Source organism: Melospiza georgiana, chromosome 4 (genome assembly GCF_028018845.1).
Source record: "Melospiza georgiana isolate bMelGeo1 chromosome 4, bMelGeo1.pri, whole genome shotgun sequence".
Lineage (NCBI taxonomy): Eukaryota > Metazoa > Chordata > Aves > Passeriformes > Passerellidae > Melospiza > Melospiza georgiana.
The window spans coordinates 24,214,006-24,236,801 of record NC_080433.1 but is presented as its reverse complement, the minus strand read 5'-3'; the positions used below and the strand labels follow the sequence as shown (position 1 = coordinate 24,236,801).

The 22,796-nt window shown below is 44.8% G+C and overlaps 1 protein-coding gene across 4 annotated transcripts in view; it reads left to right on the top strand.

Annotated features, from left to right (window-relative positions):
- The window catches only part of ARHGEF5 (Rho guanine nucleotide exchange factor 5), a 31,478-nt gene extending 12,322 nt beyond the window's left edge, over positions 1-19,156 (top strand). For 2 of the 4 annotated variants that reach the window (XM_058023323.1, XM_058023322.1), the window contains 14 exons: positions 4,561-8,110; positions 9,494-9,575; positions 9,946-10,010; positions 10,298-10,557; positions 11,412-11,572; positions 12,396-12,548; positions 13,182-13,311; positions 14,261-14,335; positions 15,135-15,224; positions 15,536-15,690; positions 16,357-16,518; positions 16,894-16,964; positions 17,295-17,399; positions 17,606-19,156. In XM_058023323.1, coding sequence (XP_057879306.1) covers positions 4,561-8,110; positions 9,494-9,575; positions 9,946-10,010; positions 10,298-10,557; positions 11,412-11,572; positions 12,396-12,548; positions 13,182-13,311; positions 14,261-14,335; positions 15,135-15,224; positions 15,536-15,690; positions 16,357-16,518; positions 16,894-16,964; positions 17,295-17,399; positions 17,606-17,760 — 5,214 coding nt within the window. In that variant the 3' untranslated portion in view covers positions 17,761-19,156. The remainder of the gene's footprint in view (positions 1-4,560; positions 8,111-9,493; positions 9,576-9,945; positions 10,011-10,297; positions 10,558-11,411; positions 11,573-12,395; positions 12,549-13,181; positions 13,312-14,260; positions 14,336-15,134; positions 15,225-15,535; positions 15,691-16,356; positions 16,519-16,893; positions 16,965-17,294; positions 17,400-17,605) is intronic. The other 2 variants (XM_058023325.1, XM_058023324.1) reach the window with 1 other exon arrangement.
- Positions 19,157-22,796: the final 3,640 nt, after the last annotated feature.

Sequence of the window (22,796 nt, the reverse complement as noted above, 5' to 3'; positions counted from 1 at the left end):
ATCTCTCTCATGGACATGCAGCTGAGGAAGCCAGCCTAAGCATGGCAAGACTAGCTGAGGAAATACCAAAATTGAGGCTTGTGGCAGGACAGGCTTTGTGTTCAGTTTCCTGGGTGTCTCACCAAACTGAAGTCCAGTGCGTGGCTTCCTGCGAGAGATGGTGCTGTCCTGCACGCTGTGCTCTGGGTTTTGTAAGGAGAAAGGCTGTCTCTGAGCTGATTCAAATCATAGAATGATAAGGAGTTGGAAGTGACCTTAAAGATCACCTGGTCCCAAACCCATCTGCTGTGGGCAGGGACTCCTTCCACTATCCCAGGTTGCTCAGAGCCCCATCCAACCTGCCCTGGAACACTGCCAGGGATGGGGCATCCACAACCTCTCTGGGCAACCTGTTCCAGAACCTCACCACCTTGACAGGAAAGAATTTCTTGCTAATATCTAACCTAAATTTCCCCTCTTTCAGCTTCTTGTGAAGTGTACTAGAACTGTGTGACCAAGATGATTGAACCAAGCTGAGATAGCAGGAAAAGGCTCAGGGCAGCCTTGTTGTTTTTTGGGTGGGTGTTAGAGCCAAACACAAAACTCTTTCCTGCCTGAGCTGTAGTCCTTAAAACCAGCTTTGGCATTTCTACACCACGTTGTGGCTGCACTAGCAAGGATAAACTCAAACTAGGGACTACTTGGGAAACCCTTTGTTTCAATGAGAGAAAGGGTGTCCTCGCTCATGCCACTCAAACATTATCGTGAATGCCTTTCTCCTCTCACTGCCAGAAGCTCATGGCTTCAGCTCGGCCAGAGCAGCTCCATCCCATGTCACAGGGCAGGACTTTCTCTGCTGGGAGCATGTTCACAGCAGCCTGGGCGTGTGGGCTACTCCATGGCCCACGGCAGGGGAGGCAGGATGGGGAGTGGGGCCAAGGGTGGCTGGGCGTCACCTGGCACCATGCGGGGAGGGACAAGGTGGCGGGCAGAAAGCTCCATTTCTCCCCACTTTTGGAGGAGGAAGATCTCGCGGCTCCACTTGTGTGTAGCCTTACTTCCTGGCTAGCCAAAGGGCTTGTCTGTGCTTGATAGTACTTGTTATTGCTCCTTTCATGTTTGTTGGAGGAGGCGGGGAGGGAAGGTGAGGTACTTTCTATTTAAAACCAAAAGTGTTTGTCATCTCTGTCCAGGTGAATTAACCCACAGTGGAAGGAAGTATGACATTCACATTGCCTTTTGTAATCTGGGAAAGCTGTGGATGGATTGTGCCCTTATGCTTTCACTGCTGTCCTTTTCTTGCTCTTGAAGGCCACCTCCTTCACCCTTCTCCTCTCAGATTTTGTGCCTGTGACTGCAGCAGGACCAAGCACTGCCCTTCTGTTTTTGTGCTGGCATGTGGCCAGTTGCTCCCTCTCACTTGGAGGGGTTCTGTGCTCCCAGAATCACCTAAAAGCTGAGTGCATGGGAGCTGAAGTCTGGTGTTTCTAGGCCCTCTCTAGAGAAGAGCCTGAGTGTCTTTATCTCAACAGGGAACATTGGTTTACCTTGTTTCACAGACAGAGCATATGAGGGAGTGATGGCCAGCTGATTAGAGATGTGAAAGATCGGTAAGCCCCAAAAGGGGAAACAGTGAATTATTTTTGAGAGTTTGTATATCCAAGCTAGATAGGTCCTGTGTGTTGCTCTATCACATTATTGCCCCTGCTGAAAATGCTAATTGAAAGTTTGCTTTGGGTAGCTGAGCTCCTGGGGGTCTCCTGGGACCTCCTCTGATGGAGCAGACCTGCATTGGGAGTTTAACATGACTGTGCTCCGCAGGCACTCTCTTCTGGTATTTACTGGGCTCTTGTACATAGCTGCTCTGCATGTGAAGACTACAGGTGATGTCAGTCTTGTTTTATTATTTCCCCTTCCATCTCCATGAAATCTTTATTGCAGACATGTGTCTTCTACTATGGTGTACTCAGCCTTTGACCGGGAATTTAACAGTTTCCCTGGTGAAATGCATGTCCTCCCCTTGTGTGTCTGCAGAAAGTTTGCCTGCTCCTTCTCCTGCCTCACTTCTTAAAGCTCCTCTCTTGCTCTCCCTGAGGTGCTCAAAACACCTGGCAGTACTATGATAAGACAAATCTCACTTGGCAGCTTCCAGTGTTGATGTGCTGTGCACCTCCCTCTACCCTGCCTCTCAGTATCATCATGGAACTGCTCCAAATGCGGCGTTAAACTCGTCCGTTCGCCTGTCAAAATCCCTTGCAACAGAGCCGTGGAGATGAAAACTAGCGTTTTGAGCTTAATAAGAGGAAATTCCGGGCTGTGTACATCTATGAAACAGCACAGTGAGCACGAGTTCTTCCCCTGACAAAGTGTGGGCTTGAGCTTGAGCACTTTGCTATTCAGATCTTTATCCTATATTTACTAAGAGTAAACCTTTCTTAGCCAGCAGCTTATGTCTCCCTAAATAGTCTCTCTGCTCTTGGGGAGCCTGTTTTCGAAGACTGTCTGTATTAGGTGTGAGAAGTAGTACTTTTCTTGGCCCGGAGCTGATTAGACTCAGGTGGGGTAGCCAGGAGAGCCAAGAGCAGTGTAGTACAAGAGGGATCTGATGTGGAACCTTTGAAAAGACAGTTTAGCAGTATCCAGGTAGGTTAGTAACAGCTGACAGCACCTGGAAACTCCGTGGGAATTCCCTGAATGGACATACCAGTTTGAAACAAACAGGTTGTTAAAATTACAGCTATTACAACTACTCAGTGCTTGGGAGGAACAATCCAAATTGCTGAAAAACCCTGGTTTTGGCCTGGTTTTGTAAGAAAGACAGTATTTTCACTATAAACAAATTAAAGATGACATGAGAAAAAACACACAGGAAGTAGTTAGCTGATGAATTAACTCAATTAGCTAACTCAGTTGTTTTCCTAATGTTTTTTTTCAATTGAGGTTGTTCAGCCTGGAGAAGGGAGGGCACCAGGGAGACCTCATTTCAACCTTCCAGCTACATGTAAAAAGTAGCTGTCCCTATTTCTAAACACCAACAGGTGTTTAGAAATAGGGACAGCTACTTTTTACATGGGCAGGTAGTCATAGGACAAGGGGATTATGTTTTAAACCAAAAGAGGAGAGATTTAGATATGATACTGGGAAGAAATCCTTTAATATGAGAGTGGAAGGCTCTGGTACAGGTTGGCCAGAGAAGCTGTGGCTGCTCCATCCCTGGAAATGTTCAAGGCCATGTTTTGCACAGGAGCTTTGAGTGACCTTGGATAGTGGAAGGTGCCTGTGCTGGGGTTTGGATCTGGGTGATCTTTGATGCCACTTCCAACCCAATCCATTCTGTGATGACAATACAATTCTGTGATGAAGATGTATAAATGCTTCAGTTCTAACTCCAGAGCATGCGCTCCTTGCCTTCAGACCAGGTGTTTTGTTTCACTTGATGTAAGGGAAAACAGAAGCTAAACCAGCTTTCAGGACAGGCGTGCCCTGGCCATGGAGCTAACTGGGACAATTAGTTCAGATGTAATTATGCCATTACTGCTTTTACTTTCTGTGTGGGATCAGAGGTTGGTACTTGTGACTACAGAGCCACTCTAGCACAAATAAATCACCGTAGAAGAAAAGAGAGGCAGCCACAACAGTTTGTCTCCTTCTCAGGTTTTTTCCAGGTAGGGATTGTGGGTGATGGTAGAAGACAGACAGGTAAAAGTGGTGAATCATATTCTTCTGTCCTTTTCACAGACATACCCCAAATCTGCATTCCCTAGTGCTTTGTCATGTCTGAACTTCAAATGCAATAGTGGATGGGAAATTCCACTATATCCTTTGGGAAACTGTCCAGCAATCCTGAGATGGTTTTTTTTTTCCTTTTCCCCTCCCTAAAAGAGTAGACTAAATGATGACGTAGTTTCTCTTTAATCTATAGATTAGTCCACACACACCAGAGCTACTCCTCTAAACCCATGTGGTTTACAGCCTTCAAATATCTTGTGTCATGTTCTAGTTACCTGTTAATCTAATGTGTATGTTCCTATGTTTTGTTAATTAATTTCTGTGATCATTTGCAATGAATTTCAGACCCACACAGAGATCTGTAAAGAGAGCCATCAGCTCCAAAGAACAGGCAAAATCAGAGAGAACTTTTAAACTTGGCTAGAAGAGGCCAGTAGTATTTGTCCACCTTGCCCCATGAAAATCAATGGAGATTTTTGAAAATTTTCATGTTCTCTGGATGCCTTCTGGTACCCCCTTTTGGGTGTGAGATAACCAGCCATGGCCACCACTTTCCATAAGTTGCCCTGTGGCTATTGCATAGAGCTCGGCATCTCTGCTCTTCGACCAAAGTCACTTTCTGCATTTGCATGTCAAACTAAAAAGACACCAGTGGGGTTATTTTGGTATTACTCTCATCTTCAAGCTTGCATGTGGTTTTTGCCTATTCTCAGTCTTTGTGTTTGTTTCCCAGCTCTTATCACCCACTAGGTATGTGGTGTGTGTTTTGGTTTTTATCAGCTGCAGTAGAAGCAGTGAATTAGATCCATGTATCATTGTGAAGTAGTAACAGAAAAAATCATTTTTCTTCAGCAGGATGTGTCACTAATGGAGTCTGAAGAAACCAGTGAGAGAGGTACCACTCCCCCAGGAGCCAGCAGCATCACTGGGGAAGCCTGGAATTCTTCAGCCGTGGCAGGAGAGTATCATGCCACTCATATAGCAGCCGAAATGAGCACCAGCCCATCTAACTCTGCAAAGGGACCAGAGCTCAGCACACCCAAGGACTGCCTTGCTGCTCCAGGGAAAGCAGCAGAGATGCTGGGCAGACCTTCTGACTCTATGCAGAAAGTGCCAGCAGGACTGGAACAAGGCCAAAGGGATACAGAGCCTCAAAAGGGACTCTCAAACCTGGAAGGAGAAATGCTTTTAGAGGAGGGTGGACTGGATTATTCTCTGAAACTTAGGCAATTGGAACTGGTTGACCTGGAAAGCAACCAGCGCCCTTCCTCTCACAGCAGAGTCCCGGATGAGCCAGCCCCTGGCAGCCCAGTCCTGCAGGCTGTGAAGCTCAGCACTGAGTTTCCTCAGTGCCAAGCAGAACTGGCTTTGCATGGCTTAGACCCTCAGGCCCTGGAAATGAAATCCCCTTTGGCTGATGCCATTGCCTCTCAGAGGGACACACCTAAGTGCTTTTTGGTGTGTAAAACTGTTTCAGAAGGACATTATAAGGCTGAACCCTTCCTGGGTAACATCTTGAAGGACTCTTTGCAGGAGGTTGGTGCTGGTGCAGAGCAGGAGCAAAGCACCAAAAAGTTGGCACCAACACTTGATGAGCAGCCTACCTCAGAGGGAGCAGTAGAAGACACAGCTAAACCTTACACTTCTGAAGATGTTCAGGAAAGCTTAAGAGCACCCCAGGATTTGGAAAAGAATACAGAATCTTCCTCTTTCCATCAGTTGACTTCCACCTTAACATGTGACAGCCAAATGAGTTCACTACAAGCAGAAGGAAACAACTCATCTGGTGAAACAGGGAATACCATGATGGTCAAAGACCAGGGAATGGTTCCTAAAAAGAACTCATCTGCTTCCAAATGCCTTCATCTAGTAGATGATCACAGAAAAACAGAGGGCAGACCTGCCCCTTCAGCAAAGAGTGCTTTCCAAGGAAAGAGTACTTCTAAAAGGACAGAGGAAGTGAATGCTTCACGGCATAAGGAGCCAGCTTGGGAGGAGGCAGTGTCTGGACTTCAGCAAGAAGAGGAGGAGGAAGAGTGCAAAGAGCAGAATTTGCTGGAAGAAGGCAAACCTTTGGAACTCAAATATCAGAAAAACAAGGAACAAAATGAGCAGGAACAACTGCCAAGGGAAGAGCTCAGACTGGGGGAAGAGCTGAAACTAGAGGCTTTAACATCAGCTTTTGGGTCAGAGATACCTTCTGTTCCCAGGCATAATGTGGATGTGTGTGGTTTGGAGTGTGCTTCCTTGTCTGAGCAAACAGTATCAGTATTTCTTCCTGGGGAACCGGTCTCTGTGGATCAGCATCCTGGTGAGGACATGCTGCTGAAAGCTCATGTCACAGAAGCAGGTTCTGGATGTCAGCCACCTGCTGTCAGCCCTCTGTCCTCAAAAAACCAGAACCCAGGGGGGGAAACTCCATACATGTGCCATGTTTCTGACCAAGCAGAAGATCTGGAGGACTCTGGCCGCTTTTCCATCGGTGGTCAGGATATTGGAGAAGCTTACTGGGATGATAAGACACGACTGGGCAGGGAGAATCAGCACAGTGATGATCATGGAAAAGCTGTCCAGAGATTTGATAAAAGAGATGCATCACTCTGTGGAGGCGTGATAGCGCCTTTTAGCACAGAGAACCCAGAGGCTCTTGTTCCAGCACACCCTTCATCTAGTATCAGTAACTTGGAGCCACCTGATCACATAGATCTTCATCCTATAACAGGAAAAGCTGAGCTTTGGGACTTCATTCCAGCTTCCCCCTCAGAGATCACCTCAGCAGTGTCAGCATCTGTTCCAGAGCAGGATGGTGGCAGAATAGCCTCTGTGACCTCTGAGCACTGTCCTGGCACCAGCCTGAACAAGCTGCCAGACTCTGCAGGGAAACCACCCAAACAAGCTGCTTCTGCACAAGAGTGGAACCCAACACCAGCAGAAACTGCTGTTGTAAGGACAGGTACAAGGGAGGCCAAGACTTCCCATGAACTCCTTACTTCTGAGGAAAGCTATCATGAGGACCTTAGTGGCCCATCTTCTTTCTCTGTCATGTACACTAGCTCCCTTCCTCTACAAGGGGGCTTTCCTGGAGATAGGAGGTCTGTGGCTAGTATTGCAGGACCTCTGGAAGTATCCCAAACACCAGGAAGGACTTCCACTCCCCTGAACCACCCAGAGACAATTCAGCAAATCATTCCCCAAAAAAGTGCCATTATACAAGGAAAACAAATGGCAGCAGATGTGGATAATAAAGCACAAGTGCCTTTATTTGATGAGCCTGACTGCAGTTTATACCAAAAAGAGCCTGGATCCAGAATTTCCAGTGTCATGAGCACCCTAACTTGGCCCTCCAAAGATGATTTGGTCCTTGCTGTGAACCAGCAAGGACAACCTCTGTCCCCTGTGTCCCACTCAAGCCTACCTCTGGGGTCTGAGCCTGATGCCAAACAGCTTCCTCATCCTCCTTCCCATGTCCAAAGGCCCAGTCAAGCTCAGGCCCCTGCACTCCACGCAAATCACCTTGTTTCACCTCCAGTCCCTGAAGGTCACCAGCTGCTGGCTCCTGGACTGCACTCCAGCCCCCCCCTCAGCTGTGGGATGGATGATGGTAAGCTGGGAGCCATTCACCCTGCTCCAAGCTGTCATCTCCGGACTGCCTCCTCTGCATTTGATACCAACTCTGTGGCCTCTGCTTCTGATGGAGAAAGTCTAGCAGAGAGAGATGACCTTGTTCCAGTGAGTGGAGTGTGGGATCGTGGTGACTCAGGTCCCCATGATACAGAGACTTCTGATGACTCAGGGGTCAGTTTGCTGACCAAAAGTTTTTTGGCTCTTGGAAAGGAAATGTTGGTTGGCTGCTCTGACACCAGCCCTGAAACAGCAGATCACAACATGGATATAGAGAGTGGAAAATCCTCACCTGACCACCCTTCTTGGCCCTCGTTGGAAGGCCTGATAACATCCCCAGACTCCAAAAGCAGAGAGTCTGCACAGCTCCTTCCAATGCTTGCATTCACCAATCCTATTCACTTCCTCCAGCTCAGCCCTCCATCACTGCTGACCACCAGAACAACCTGCCAGGACAAGGAGCTGCGATGGCAGCAGCCCACAGGTAGCTTTGGTGGGGACACAAAGAACATCCAGGCTCCACTGGCAGTCACAGAGAAAACAGAAGGTGAGAGGAGAGTCGGGCAAAGGCTGGAAGAAGGAGAACACCAGCCAAAGGAAGAAAAGGCCAAACACGCAACCTTGGAAAAATCATCAAGTTGGCCAGACAAAAAAACTATTGGGGTAGCTATGCAGGACCCAGCAGGCAATCAAGAAAGCCCAATAAAAAGCCGAGTAAAAACCAAGGACTGGCACCGTCAGGGCCTGAAGAGGATGTCAGTACCACCAGACATCTTGCAGCGTGAGTCTTCTTTTCCATTTCCCTTCCTTCTTCCCCCCTCCAACTTAGAACAGTTATCAAGACATAGGATTAAATTAAATAAACAATATGATGGAGAGGCATGAGAGTAGAGACCTTAGCATGGCTCTTGTGCCTTTCAAGTGATATTCCTTGCTCCAGCCTTACAGCCGTCTCTTACCCTGCCCCAAGCTTCCCTTTCCAGCTGTCCCCTCTTTCCTTTCTGCTGTCCTCTGTATCCTGTTTGTTCCCTTGAGTGATGCATCCTTGAGGGATGCACTCTGGGGCTCAGTCTCCCCATGCCACACTAATTCCTGCTACAATAAACTTATTTCATGGATCCCTGAGGCAGTAAAGAAGAGCCATGCACACACCCTCAGTAGCCCATATCTCTTATCAGTTGTTTATTTGCTGCCTCTCCTTATTTTGCAACTGGCACTTTTAGGTTCCCACTTGACCTTTTAAAAAAGATTATATTCTCGTGAGCGCAAGATTTAAGAGTACAGATAAGAAGGGAAGTTTGTCAAACCCAAGGTCTCAGCTTGCACAGAAGTCAAATCACTGATGTCACAAGTGGAAAACATGCATCTTCTGTAATACAGCTCATTCAGCAGTACTTGCTATCAGGATGTATATATGTTCTTTACTATACCTTACATGAACTTTAAATAATTACTTCTTTTTAGCTCTTGCTTTAGTCTATTTTTGAAGCTCTGAAACATGCTGTATTTTTGGCACAGGGGAAAAGGAGAGGGGTATGGAAGGGTTTAAAAGGTTTGGAAGAACTTGAATCTCAAGATTTGTTAGTATGTTTGACCTGTAATTTCTTGATTCCGAATTTTAAAATATTCAAGGCAATAGTACTGTCTTTCCCCTTATCCATAACTGCAGCTCAGTCTTTGGACTTTCTTCCTTTTTCTGCTTCCAGTTATTTGAGATTTAGAATTTCTTCACACCTTATTTGATTAAATCTCTCACAAATCGAAAGGACTTCTCCATTTTTACACTTTGGCTCCACTGATCTGATGCCTGGCCCTAGTAGCTGAAAGTGTTAGGACAGCACCAAACAAGGCACACAGGCAATGTCTTTACTTGCCTAACTGGAGAGGGAAGCTCTTAGAGTTACTGTTGCTGCCTAAAATATCAGCCTTTTTCTTTGTGTGAAAAGTAAATGTGGCTAACAGATGTAAAGTGTAAGTAATGTCAAGAATTATTAAAACTAGAATGTTTCTGACCCAGAAATAAATGCCACAAGGGCACCTCTACTCCAATTCAACACTACCACTTAGGTGGGGCATAGGTAAGTGGTATCTGTGTGTCATTTGGATTGTAGATTAAGTCTAAAAATTGACTGATGTGTTTACTTTCCAATTGTCTTCTATGCAGAGGTTTCTTCTGTTCCTTCAGAGGAGGAAGCTCACAAGGCACACAGGGAACCACCAGTCATCTCAGAAACAGTTATAATGCGGTGAGTCTCTCAAAGATCCTTAGCATTTGCCCCAATCCCTGTGAAGCACAAAAACCTCCGTTGTTTTTGAGTTACCAAAGATGATGATAAGGAGTGGAAAACTTTAATTAAATGCCATAGGGCCTGTGTTTTAGTCTATGCTCTCTTGAAGAGAACCCTACTGCAACAGAGGTATTTCTGTGCCTTCAGGACAGCCTTTCCATTAAGCCAGACTTTTCCTTTTGTGTCAAGTAAAGCTTGTGGAGCTTGAGCTTGTTGGAAAATAAGAGGTCCCTTGTTGTGACAGAGCAGTTTCTAAGGTTTGGATAAGCCTTCTCTGGTGCTGTGCCCTTTGTTCACTCTGTGTTTTGAAATCTTTATTCCATGGCAGAGAGAAGAAGTCTGCAGACACAACAGAGAACTTCAAGCGTCGGCACTCCAAACTGATCAACTCCTGTAAGTACCTCCTGCCTGGGGTGCTGTGGCAGTCCCCTCTCCACCAGCATCTTTCACCCTTGCAGTGAGCACAAAGGAGAGGGACTTCTGCCACATGGTGGTTGTGAGGATGTAGTGATAGAGAGCAGGGAAGGCAGTACACTCTGGAATCCTGCAGTACACTCAGGCAGCTGAGGAGCTTTGCCTGAATTTGACTGTCCCAGTCTGGGGCAGAGTTTTCTCCAGGTTGAAAGCAGAGGGTGAGTTTCTACTACAGAAAAGATAAATGTATGTGTTTTTCTCCACAGCAAGATTACTGTATCAGGAGTACAGTGATGTGGCTCTGAACAAGGCCATCCAAAGCCAGAAGAGAGTGGATTATCCAGAGGATATAGAGTCAAGTTTACCAAGTTCCCCGAGGCTACGGAGGAAAGTGCTGTCTCCCCAGGACTCATATTTGCAACGTCTGTCAGTCTCATCTAATGCATCCCTCTGGCAGGACATCCCCATGGTACGGGGCAGCAGAATACTGCTCAACATGTCCCGTGAGGAGCAGAGGCTGCAAGAGGTATGGGGCAGATGTGGCAAAGTAAATGGGTGGTCTTGTAGTCAAGAAAGAGTCTCTGGAAGGAGGGTTAAAGCAGAGAGCAAAATCTGTGCTGTGGGAATGCAGGTAGTTGAGGCAGAGGTCACTTCTACTCCTGGAAGCAGCATGGGGTATGAAGCAGAGCAATGCTGAAGTGCTGAATTTTAGAGAAAAGCAGCACTGAAGGACAGACTCTGCACTGTATAAATAACTCCAAGTAAACAGACATGGGGAAAATGGGAACATGATAAGGAGTTTTGAGTATGCTCAATGAAAAAGGGTGGGTAAAAGTAGAAGACTCGCAGCATTCTCCCATATGTAAGCTTGTGAGAAATGCTAATAAAAACACAGTAAATTCTGTTTTCTGTAGTAGAATATGAGTTTAGCAAATTGACCTGTGTGAGCTGCAGGGCTGAGAGGAGACTGGGAGATGTATGGATTCAGCACAATGGTACAGAGAAACTGGGTAAAGAAAATGAGAAGATCTGAGAAGTGGACAGGAGGACTCAGAGAAAGAGGTGAAAACAACAGTATGGGAAAAGGTGTGTGGTACGGATGCTGGACTTTATGGGAGCTTATGAAAGAGGTGTTGAGGGGAAATAAAAAGTAAAATGAGAGCAAGTAGCTATTTTTAAGTCATAACACAAGTCTGTTTCTTAAAGAAAGTCTGTAAGTGCATGCTTGCCCTTCCTTTCTAAAGCCTCTCTTCTGTAATTACACACTCCTTGCAAGATGTGCTGGGAGGTTTTCCTGCTTTGCCTCGTTTCCTCTCTGTAAGATTCCTCACAGACTTGCACAGTGTATTGATGTTGTGCTCCCTTGTTTTCTCTCCCAAGGCCAAGTTTGAGCTGATAATATCTGAGGCTTCCTACCTGCGCAGTTTGAACGTGGCAGTGGATCACTTCCAGCGCTCGGCAGAGCTCCAGGCGATGCTCACCAACCAGGAGCGCCAGTGGCTCTTCTCCCGGCTCTCCGATGTGCGTGATGTCAGTGCCAGGTGAGACGTGGCCCTTTGCTTCCAGGTCTAACATGGTGCTTCCATCAGGAACATTTCTCACTCCTCTTCTGCACTGTTCAGTGCAGATACAGCACCTAGTGGTGACACACCAACACTGCCTGGAAAGGAATATTCACCTTTTTAGGTGACAAGGCAGTGTGAATTCTGATGTTAAATCCCAGATATTACGGCTTAGTTGTGCACAGAGCTCACTGCAGGGGATCAAAATGGTAATGTAGCCTTGTGCTACTGCTTTCAACTACAATTAAACTTGACTAACTAGACTTCAACCCAAACCAGCTCCTGCCCAATACAAGACAAAAGGGGCAGCTGCATGAGCCCTGATGAAAAGTGGGGTAAAAAAGGAAAAGCAGTAAGTTACAACCATCACCTGACAGAAACTAATGTGAATCAATAGAGCATAATTCATGAAATGTGGACATGACCCCACATGCCAGGAATTCTGTATGTTGTAGGATTCTGTTTTGCTTTTCCTCCGGCAAGGCTTGACTACATAAATTACTAAGCTGGTAAGGTTTGCTGCTACCTTTTCCTTTTCTATTCCCAAGATGGTTCTGGTGAGGTCTTAGTTTTCAGCTGTTTCCTGACTATGCCTGTAGAAGCATGACCTCTCAAGAATAGAGGTCTTTTGCCTCTGCTTTTTCTTTGCTCATACAAAGCCTATATTGTCATTATCCAGACATTACACTCTCCCTAGACCTAAAGAGCCATTTTGTGTTTGTGTGGGCTATCGGGGTTTTAGAAGACTAAATGACACTGATATTTCCCTCTCATTTCTTGGCACCACATGCATGTGCTGCAGTTTCCTCTTTGACTTGGAGGAAAAATTTGAAGAGGACATGTTCACCTTCCGTGTGTGTGACGTGGCTCTGAAGCATGCCCCTGACTTCCGCCGGGTGTATCTGCCATATGTGACAAATCAGACATATCAGGAGCAAACCTTCCAGAGATTACTGTAAGTTTTTCTCATTTGCTGCACCATTCTCCCCCTTCCATGAATAGCTTCCTGCTCTTTCAAATGATGGGCAATACTGCAGGAAAAGGCTGTTGACAGTGCTCTTGCTACACCCCCCAGAAGAACCTTCCTCAGTTCAATGGCATTTGGGACAGCAGGACAGAGCTCCTGCAAGCTTCTCTCCCATATCATTGGAGGGAGAAATAATGTGTAATATCTGATCTTGTTGCAGGCTGTTCTCTGTCTGCCCTCTACTGAAGAGAGCAAAAATGACCATCCTGGATTATGGTTTTCAGTCTTGATCACTGAGAACCAGAGTGCAAACTACCACTGTCCCCATGAAAGCAGTACTGCTGATAGAGGGAGTTGAAATGTAGATGTTACTTCTGGCTTTTACTCCAGAGAGCTGTGGAAAGAGGATAGAGATAATAACAGCTGTACTGTCATCCTGTAGCTGTTAGAAACCCATAGTTGCTCTTCAGCAGCAGAGTGGTGAAGTTTCTTGACATTTCTTGCCCCAGGGACAAAACCTGACTGTTGGGAGTACTCCAGCATTCCCTGAAATCTGATACTAGGAAGGTTATTTATTTACTCTGATGCCTGGATGTCTTTTTTTCTTTGCTGCTCCCACAGAAATGGAAATGCAGGGTTCCAGCAAGTCCTGGAGAGACTGGAAAGTGATCCAGTGTGCCAGCGCCTCTCGCTTAAATCCTTCCTTATCCTCCCCTTCCAGCGCATCACTCGACTCAAACTCCTCCTACAGGTAACTGTGGTGATTCTCTGCCTTCCCTCAAGTTTCCCTCAAGTGTTTGGAAGCAGCTGAAGGAGTTGGGAAAGGGGTTCAGCCTGGAGAAAAGGAGGCTCCGGGGGGACCTTGTGTCTCTGCACAACTCCCTGACAGGAGGGTGTAGCTGGCAGGAGGTTAGGCTCTGCTCCCAGGGAACAAGTGACAGGGTAAGAGGAAAAGGCCTCAAGCTGTATTAGGGAAGGTTCAGGTTGGACATCAGGAGGAATTTCTTCCCAGAATGATTTTGGAAGCGTTGGGTTGGGGGCTGCCTGGGGACATGATGCAGTCCTCATCCCTGGAGGTGTTCAGGAAATGATGGATGTGGCACTGTGTGAGGCATTGCTATTTGTGAATCATTTAGGGCTTTGTTGTGACACTACTTTAATTGTACCCCAAGAAAGAAGTAATGGAGTCTTCTCAGAAAATGCTGATTTTCATTTCATTGAACTTTCTGGCTTTCTGCTAGGAAAACAAAGCAAGGGTTCCTTGGCTGCCCTCTGGAAGGTAGTCTGTGTCTATGCTTTGCCTGCAATTTTGACTAATAAAGAGCCATCCAGACAGGGAACCAGCCAGTCCCTAAAGAATTAATTTTGAGTTCTTTCTATGAATTTCTTCTTTTTGATTATTTGAGCTTCTTTTTACCAGGAGAAAACGACAAGTCTATTCTGTTCATACATCCATTTGTGGTTTAGCTAGTGGTTGCTTCCTATGCCATATAACTTCTATGTGATAATTAATACAATTTTTATTTACAGGAATTACTGGTCAGTATGACTTAACAGTGACATTCTGCATCTCAATTTTTTGGCTTTCTTGTCTCCACATGTCATCAGCTACTTCTGCTTTACTTTTTATTATACTCTTCAGTGGTGGTAATGTCCACCTTTCCCTGTTTGCATCGTGAAAATCATCTTTTCTCACACAGAATATCCTGAAAAGAACTCGGCCTGGGTCTGTGGAGGAAGTGCAAGCAACACAGGCCTATGATGCACTTGAAAAGGTAAAAGTGCCTACCCTTTCTGCAGCCTTACCTTTGTCTCTAATTAATCAACTCCCACCCTTGTCCTTGCAAGAAAATCTTGCTTTAAACCCCACAGCATTACTCTGTTGCATCCCTTCCTCTTATCCTGTTTATTATAGAGTCAAGGTTTAAAGTTTTCTAGGACAAATGGTTATCTAAAATTTGTACAGCTTCATAAGGTGGATTGTTCTGTCTAGTGATGATTTGACTTTCCAAAGGAGAGCCACCAGGATGGTGAAGGGCCTGGAGGTGAAAAGAGAAGGAGTGGCTGATGTCTGTTCAGCTGGAGGAGACTGAGACCAGATCTCACAGCAGTTCTGCAGTTCCGTCATAAGGGGAAGAGGAGAGGCAGGCCCTGATCTCTGCTCTGTGTGACCAAGGACAGGACCCAAGGGAATGGCTGGAGCTGTGTCAGGGGAGGGTTAGGTTGGATATCAGGCAAAGGTTCCTCCCCCACAGAGTCATGGGGCACAGAGCAGGGTCCCCAGGGAATGGTCACAGCCCCAAGGCTGCCAGAGCTCCAAGAACATTTGGACAATGCACTCAGGCACAGGGTGAGATTATTAGAGTGTTTGTGCAGGGCCAGGAGTTGGGCTCAATGATCCTTGTGTGCCCCTTCTAAATGAGAGTATTCTCTGATTGTAATATATACTTTTTTTGCAGGAGGATGCCTAAGGAATTGTCACTTATGCTGACACCCGAGGGGCTCCTGGGAGTAGTACTGATCCCACCATGCAGTTCTGCTCCCACCTCACTACTTATCTGTTTTCCTCTGCAGCTCATCAAGGATTGCAATGAGAATGTCCAGCGCATGAAGAGCACTGAAGAGCTGATCTACCTCAGCCAGAAGATTGAATTCGAGTGTAAGGTGAGCTCACCCATTCCCTGGGCCTTGCTCTAGTAATGTATTTTCTGTCTTTCCCCACAAAACCACTTTTTGTTCTCCTCTCAGAGAGAACACAGAGCTGTTGAACCAGAGCATCCTCTGCAGGCCGCCTCTTCATCAGCGCTTCACTTGACCAATCATTCATGTCAGCCTTCTCATGAAGGTGCCTGCCATGACTTACACCTCTCCAGCTGGAGAACTGAAAGCACAATTCCTCAAGAGAAAGGCAAAAATGCAAATCCAAAACTCACAGGGACCCTTCTTGTGCTTATATATTTATTTTTGTCTTGCAGATATTCCCACTCATCTCACAGTCGAGGCGACTTGTGAAATGTGGTGAGTTGACAGCACTGGACTTCAACAACCTGAGTCCAAAATGGAAAGTCACAACCCGGCCCATCTACCTGCACCTTTTCAATGACTGTCTGCTCCTGTCTCGGCCCAAGGAGTGAGTGCTTCAACACAATTCTTGCTGCCCCTTCTAAAATACCTGTCTCTTTCGGGGTCTGTGCTTTGGTGACAGAGTCCTTTCCCTCTGCCTGCCAGCAAGTGGCAGTCTTTGTCAAGTCACTCTCCTGTCCCGACTTGATGTAAGTATCATAAAAGTATGTGGAAATTGATAAGTCCCAGTGCTTAATTACATCTTGTAATACAAAAACATATCTTGTGGTCCCTAGCACAACACTTTGATTCTGCCTTTGCATCTCTACAATGTGAAATACTTGAACAATAACAATTTATTCTAGTTTTACTTGGTAAATAATTTCTTCTAAAGCACAGTATGAGGACTAGTGAATGTGCAAATCACTGGTTTGTCAAGAGAGTTGTTGGTTAGTTGTGTTGGGGTTTTGAGGGTGGTGGGTTTGTTTTTAAGCTGTAAGCTACCAAAAAAAACCTGACAGGACAGAGCTTAGTATTTCTACCCTTTTCATTAAATCTCTTCTCTCTTTTCTTTGGTCTTCTGAGACTTCTAACAAGAGCACTGCTTAGGATGTGTGAAGCAGATGAAGACTTACTAAAAGCTTTTTGCTTTCCTGCAGACTATGTGACTCGCTATGTAACCCTCATCGTCTTAAAACTCTCACCTTGTTTTGTTCCTCCTGTTGACCTGCAGGGGTGGACGTTTCGTTGTGTTTGACCATGCTGCTTTCTCGTATGTGCGCGGCGAGAAGTGCGAGATGAAACTCCACGGGGCAAACAAGAATCTGTTCCGTCTCTTTCTGCTTCAGAATAACCAGGGGAAAAGAGTGGAGTTCTTGTTCCGGACAGAGACACAGTAAGAGCTCAAGTTTACCTGTGGAATATCCTGTTACCATGGCCAGACACCTCCTGGTAGCCTGATGATTGTCCCTCAGCTATTCAAATGCTGAAATACCAAATGTAGCTGCTAAGCAGAAGTCTTGAAAAGCATCCTCTTGCTATAATTATTTCCTTGTGAAACACCTGCCCCTCTCTCATCATAGCTGCACATACAGGACTACCACATTATGTCATACCATCAGCCTCCAAAAATGGGAACTTTTGCCTTTTCCCACCTCCTTTCTCAGCTGCTCTTTGTTTGAGCAAACACCCCTCCACCTCACCCCATTTCAGTCACCAGACTGTCATCCCTCACACTGAATGCTGATACCTATTCTGTGCTGTTTTCCAGCAGTGAGAAGCTGAGGTGGATCTCTGCTCTGGCACCTCCGCGGGGAGAACTGGACCTCCTGGAATGCCCTGGTGAGACTGCTCTGCTGCTACAGCAAGGGGGGTGGGCTGGCTCACAGGAGTCACAGGCACTGTTAGGTGGGATACCCCAGAAGGATTCCAAAGCAGAATACTTGGGGTTTTGTAGTAAAGAGCATACTCATGGGATTTCCCCTCAGTGCTGGGTGCTGCCAGTTATTGTACATGTTTTAATGTGTCATTTTAGATGAAGACCTGCAACGTCCCTTCCAGTTCTCGGCTTTTTATTTGGGCAGCTCCTTGTTCTCCACCTCCTCTGGAGCTGATGCCCACAGGTTTACTGTTGTTTTCCAAGATATCAATGTGATCTTTCCTCCCCTTCAGATGCACCACAAGTTCAGTGCATAAAGACTTACAAGGCTCGGGAAAATGATGAGCTGGCTTTGGAGAAGGCAGATATCATCATGGTTATGCAGTACAGCAATGACGGTGAGCAGAATGAGCAGAGCCTGTCTTAAACTGTAGGATTGAGAGGGCAGAGGGATTCTTCATCTTCTTCAGTATGCTTTATTTGGAAGCTGAAAGAGAATCTTCTCCTTTGCTCTTAGGGTCTTTTTGGAGGGGGCTTTTTTATGGGAAACAATGAAAAAAACATGTGACTTTTGCCTCATGTTGTGCTTTTCCCCACACCACAGGGTGGATAGAAGGAGTAAAACTCTCAGATCGGGAGAGAGGCTGGTTCCCCTCAGAACACGTGGAAAACATCTCCAGCAAACACGTGCGGCAGAAGAACCTGAAGGAGGAGCAACGGGTGAAGAATGCCAAGCAGCAGGTCTTCTGCAAGAAATAAGGCTCTGTTTGGACCTGTACAGTCTCCCTGCCATGGGGAAACCATGGCTTTTCTATCGTGCCTCAGAAGAAATGCCTTTGCGAAGAGCATAATACAAAGCACTTTGACAGGACCAGGTGCTTTTTGCCAAAGAAAGTGGGAATTCAATCACGAAAAACTTCCTCTGTGTCAGCAGAACTACAGCAGCAAGAGGAGGGATAAAGGTTGCATGTATTGCTTGCTTTGTGGTAGCAGAGAGGGACTTAAATCAGACAGAGGTCTGGGGTCTGGACTTCTGAAAACATATTCCTGGTGTTGCCACTGACAAGTTGTGGGACTTTATGAAAGTCACTTCAGAGTTCTGCCTCAGTTTTGCCATCTGCAAAATGGGGGTAAACTTACCTACCTCACTGCATGTTGTGAGGCTAAATTCACTAGTATTAGTAGCCTGAGAGCTTCAAGTTCCTGAGAAAGAAGGTGCTAAGTGCAAAGCACAACAGAGCTGAAGAGAATATTCCATTTGAATATCCTCTGGATACCTGCATGGCGTTGATCTCCATAGTGTAATTTCCATTTAGGGCAATTTATGTTTTAGATCATGCAAGTCTACAGGGGTTTAGATAGGCAAATAACAGCATTTGGGTACAACAGCATTGTACCCAAATGCTGTAAAGAGTCCTTGACAGCATTACAAAATTCATTGGAATTAAGCAGTTTTCAGAAGCCACAATGATGATTTCCCCCACATAAGAAGTATCATGCTGAGAAATCTGCTTCCAAAAGGTCACCTCTCTTCTGAACAAGCATCCCACCAAGCCATTTGAACTGATCTTTTTTTTTACTCGGTCTCCCCTTGGAAGATCAGTGACTTTTGACAAAGATTTATATTTTGTGTTGGTAAATGCCCTGTACAAAATAACCAGGGCTAGGCACATGCAATGAAGTGGCACTTTACTGCTGCTCTTACTCTGATTGCTGATGTGGTATTGCATGCACCATTTTGCACACTTATGGAGAACACTGAGATATTTAGCCACTGTAGATAAAGGCAAAATGTGCACCAGGGTCTTTGTTCTTTTTAAGGACTCTGGTTTTAAGTCCAGTTTACATGCATTTGTGCAGAACCTGTCTGTTTGAGGATATGCCTTCAAGTGTAAAATACTGTTTTTGTGTTAGTGTTCCATTCAGTCAATGCAAGATCATGTTTAAGAATCAGTACACCAAAGAAAGCCACGTGTAGCCTCTTGCATTTAATATATTTGAAGAGTTAGTTACCTTTGTATCTCCAGCTTTCTGTCTCTGTAACATTCTGCCTTTAATTCCCATTTACATTGTATCTAGAATAGCTTATTATGGCCTATTTATATAAATAATTTTTGCTGGATTAAAAGAAAACTTGCTTTTAGTCCTAATAAACTCATGCACTTCTCCAGTTAAAAAGCTTTCTGCTTGCCTTATTTAGGTTTTCCTCTCAAATGTAAGTAATTCAATTTACTGAATATACATGCAGTATTTTTTTTGCTATAATTTTCCTTTCTAAGTGACTGTTAAGTACAAACAGTTCTCTTTAGCAGAGGCAGTGATGAAAGCTGGGTTTATCCAGCCTTAAGGTTCCTTCAGTGTTATCCCTAGCCCATGCTGCAGCTCTTCTACAGTGGTGTTAGTCATCCATAACTGAAGGTAAGCTGAAGGGATGAACTAAGAAAATGGGAGTTCAGCCCACTAGAGCAGAAGGACAGGACCCAGTTATTCAACTTTTAGTCTATGGTCAGACAACAATCTGCTAACACATTTCCCCCAGAAGGACTGTAGCTGTTCCCAAGCTAAGAGCCAAAGCAGAGCTCTACATCAGACTCACACAAGAAGGGTTATAATCCTCCACAAGACCCAGAATATTCAGATATCCCAAATGCCTGCTTGTCCCAAGCTGTCATGAATTTATGCAGTTCCAAGTCCCCAGGATTGTCAGTGTCTCAGGTGGGACATAAAATGCTGCCATGGGATCACTTCAGCTGTGTAAGGTCGCCTCACACAGGCAGTCGAGGCATTCCACATCCACTTCAGCTTCATCCGGGAGGAGCCAGCCATATATATTCCCATTCTAAATTAGAAGTCATCTTGTTCAACACCTCAGGTTCTTTACTCTTTCAAACTCTGCTCTGGAAAGCAAGCAGGCAGATTGTTCATTAGAGCCTCCCAAAGTGGTTTCTATGCTTAAGTCCATATGTTGTTAAAATTCCACTTGACATAGGAAACTTCAAGGGTACTGTTATCATAATTGACAGCACTTCTGTACTCTTTTTAACTAGTTGGATCAAAGGTTAACTTGTCCCTGTCGCAGCCTTTATTTCCTGATGTCAGGCCTTTATATGTTGAGGAGCATTTAAAGGTCAGCTTTCGCTTCTAAGAACAAGTGCTTATACCCTGGGTTACTTTGATTTCTTAATTTCAGACAGGCCTCAGCTTCTCACTATTTAGTTAAACTTTTAGCCCCAGCACCATCCTGCCACCAAAATAGATAAACAAATCTACACTGAAACTGATTGACATATCTTTGATTTGTACAAACTTAATCAAACTAGTACAATATCCCTCCCAACTGCACATTCACAATACAGGAATCAAGTTAATGGAATGCTTACTGTATCCTATGACAGTCTTAATTGTGCCAAAATTTCTCCCCACATTATCTAATATGGATTACCTGATTTACCAGAAAATCAGTATTAAACAGAAGCATAGGGTATGTCATGCAAATCCCAACACTTTCCTGCTACTCACAAAGATTCTGTGAGGGGTGGCACTGTATCTTCCCCGGGAACCTGTGGAGACTGACACAAAGTGTATCTGGACAAAACAAATTCAGGATTTCTGAAAAAAATAAATAATTGAAGACAACACTCAGAGGGCAGTTACACTATTTTCTTTTTGTGAAAAGGACAGCAATGAAGTACAAGTATGAGCTGCATTTAAAAAGTTTTGTTGAGAAGCTGAGAAGTCAGGGTGTATGTCTGAAAACCAAATTTTATGACTGCTGACATTTTCCATAAAAAGCAGTTTAAAATACATATAAGGTAGTTTAATATGCGTGGTGTATATATATATATATATATATATATATATACACATACATATATACATACATATCTACACATATATGTATGACTCAAAAAACCCCCCCAAAACTTCTAGTGCTGGAGATCTGTGATGGTCCTTCCTCAAGGAAAATAAATGAAAGCATTTTCCTAAGTAATTATTTTCACAAAAAAGGTGATATTAGGACCAGAGTTCAGTAAATAAACAACCTTGCTCAGAAACAACTTTTAAAGCAGATAGTGTTTTTTTGTATTTGCATTGTTTTCTAATATTGAAGAGGTCCCATGACCCTCCAAGATGTGTCTTGTCAGCTGAATCCTGTTAACAAATTAAATGCCATTTTAGTCCCAACTTCTTGTAGCTGATGGCTGAACCAGGTGCACTGTTAAACCAATTATACTGGCTCCAAAATGTTGGCACAGATCTTTCAGCTTACACTCGTTTAACCTGATGAAACGATTCAGGTGAAAGCATGTGCAGAAGCAAGGCTTTAGAAGCCAAAAGTAAACCTTGAAATGAAGACAGGAATTTTGAGTCAGGAGGAGAACAGTGCTGTGCCAGCAACACGATGATGAGCCAATAAACAGGAGGAGGATGAAGGATGTTGTGTTTTGGTGCATCAGGATGTATGTCTCATTCTTCATGCAAGCACTGCCTCGTGCTGGACTCTTAGGAGCCTTCTTATTAGTAAGAATTGTTAAGCATTGAAAGGACAGAAATTATAGCACTCAAATTCAGGAAGTGCCATTTGTTCCTTGCAGCCCCCAGCTGCTGAAGAACTAGAAGCTGCTGGACACCTAAAAAAAATGTGTTCCTGCCAGGCCACCGGAAAAGAACACAATCACAGAATTCTTAGGGCTGGGAAGCATCTCTAGAGATGGTCTAGTCAGGATCATCCAGAGCGGGTGACACAGGAATGCGTCCAGATGAGTTAGGAATGTCCCCAGAGCGGGAGACTCCATTCCCTCCCTAGGCAGCTGCTCCAGTGCTCTGCCATTCTCTACGGAATAAAAGGTCTTCCTCATGTTGAGATTAAACTTTTTGTGGTTTAGTTCATGGCTATTTGTGAAAAACACCAATAATTTGTTTTTAAAATTTTTAAAATTTTAATAGTAATAAAATGGTTAAAAACCAGTAACACAATTAGAGTAATAACAATTTGGACAAATTGAATTAAGGCAATATGAGACAATAAAAACAAAGAGTTACGGAGGTCCAGGTACCTTTCTCTGGGCATCACGAGCCCGAAAAAGGACCCCTGCTAACAAAGGATTAACCCTTAAGAACAATACCCCGTTGCATATTCATACACTTCATACATGATGCATAAATTCCATTCAAACACAGGATTCCGTCTGGTCATTGTCAACTTCTTCCTTCTAATCCTAACAGCGCCTCCAAGGCGGGAAGAAGTTAGTTTCTTCTGATAAGAAGGCAATAAATTCCCTTTCTCTGAAAGATTTAGGTGTCCTGTGGCTGCTATCTCGCTGTAAGCCCTTTCTGTTAAATAAAGCATCTTACATAGCACAGTTTCTATTTTAACAATTTTTATAACCTAAAACTATATTTAACACAGTACTTAGGAGAATTAATACAGCCTTACTTTCTAACACAACACATACAATATTCATTTTAATATTTGCGAAAAGCCAATCATAAAATACACTATTGCTCCTTGTCCTGTCTCTGGCCACAACTGAAAAGAGTCTGGCACCATCCTCATGCCACCTATTAAAGATTATTTATATGGATTACAAGATCCCTTCCCAGTCTTCCGCAGCCAGAACAGACCCTGCCCCTGCAGTCTCTCTCATTGTAACATTTCAGACCCCGCATCATCTTGGTTTCCTTTCGCTGGACCCTATACAGTAGCTCATTGTCCTCGTACTGAGGAACGCAGAACTAGGTCTAGCAGTCCTGACAACGAAGTCCCCTCCATCCACGGGTGGCGAGTTTTGCAA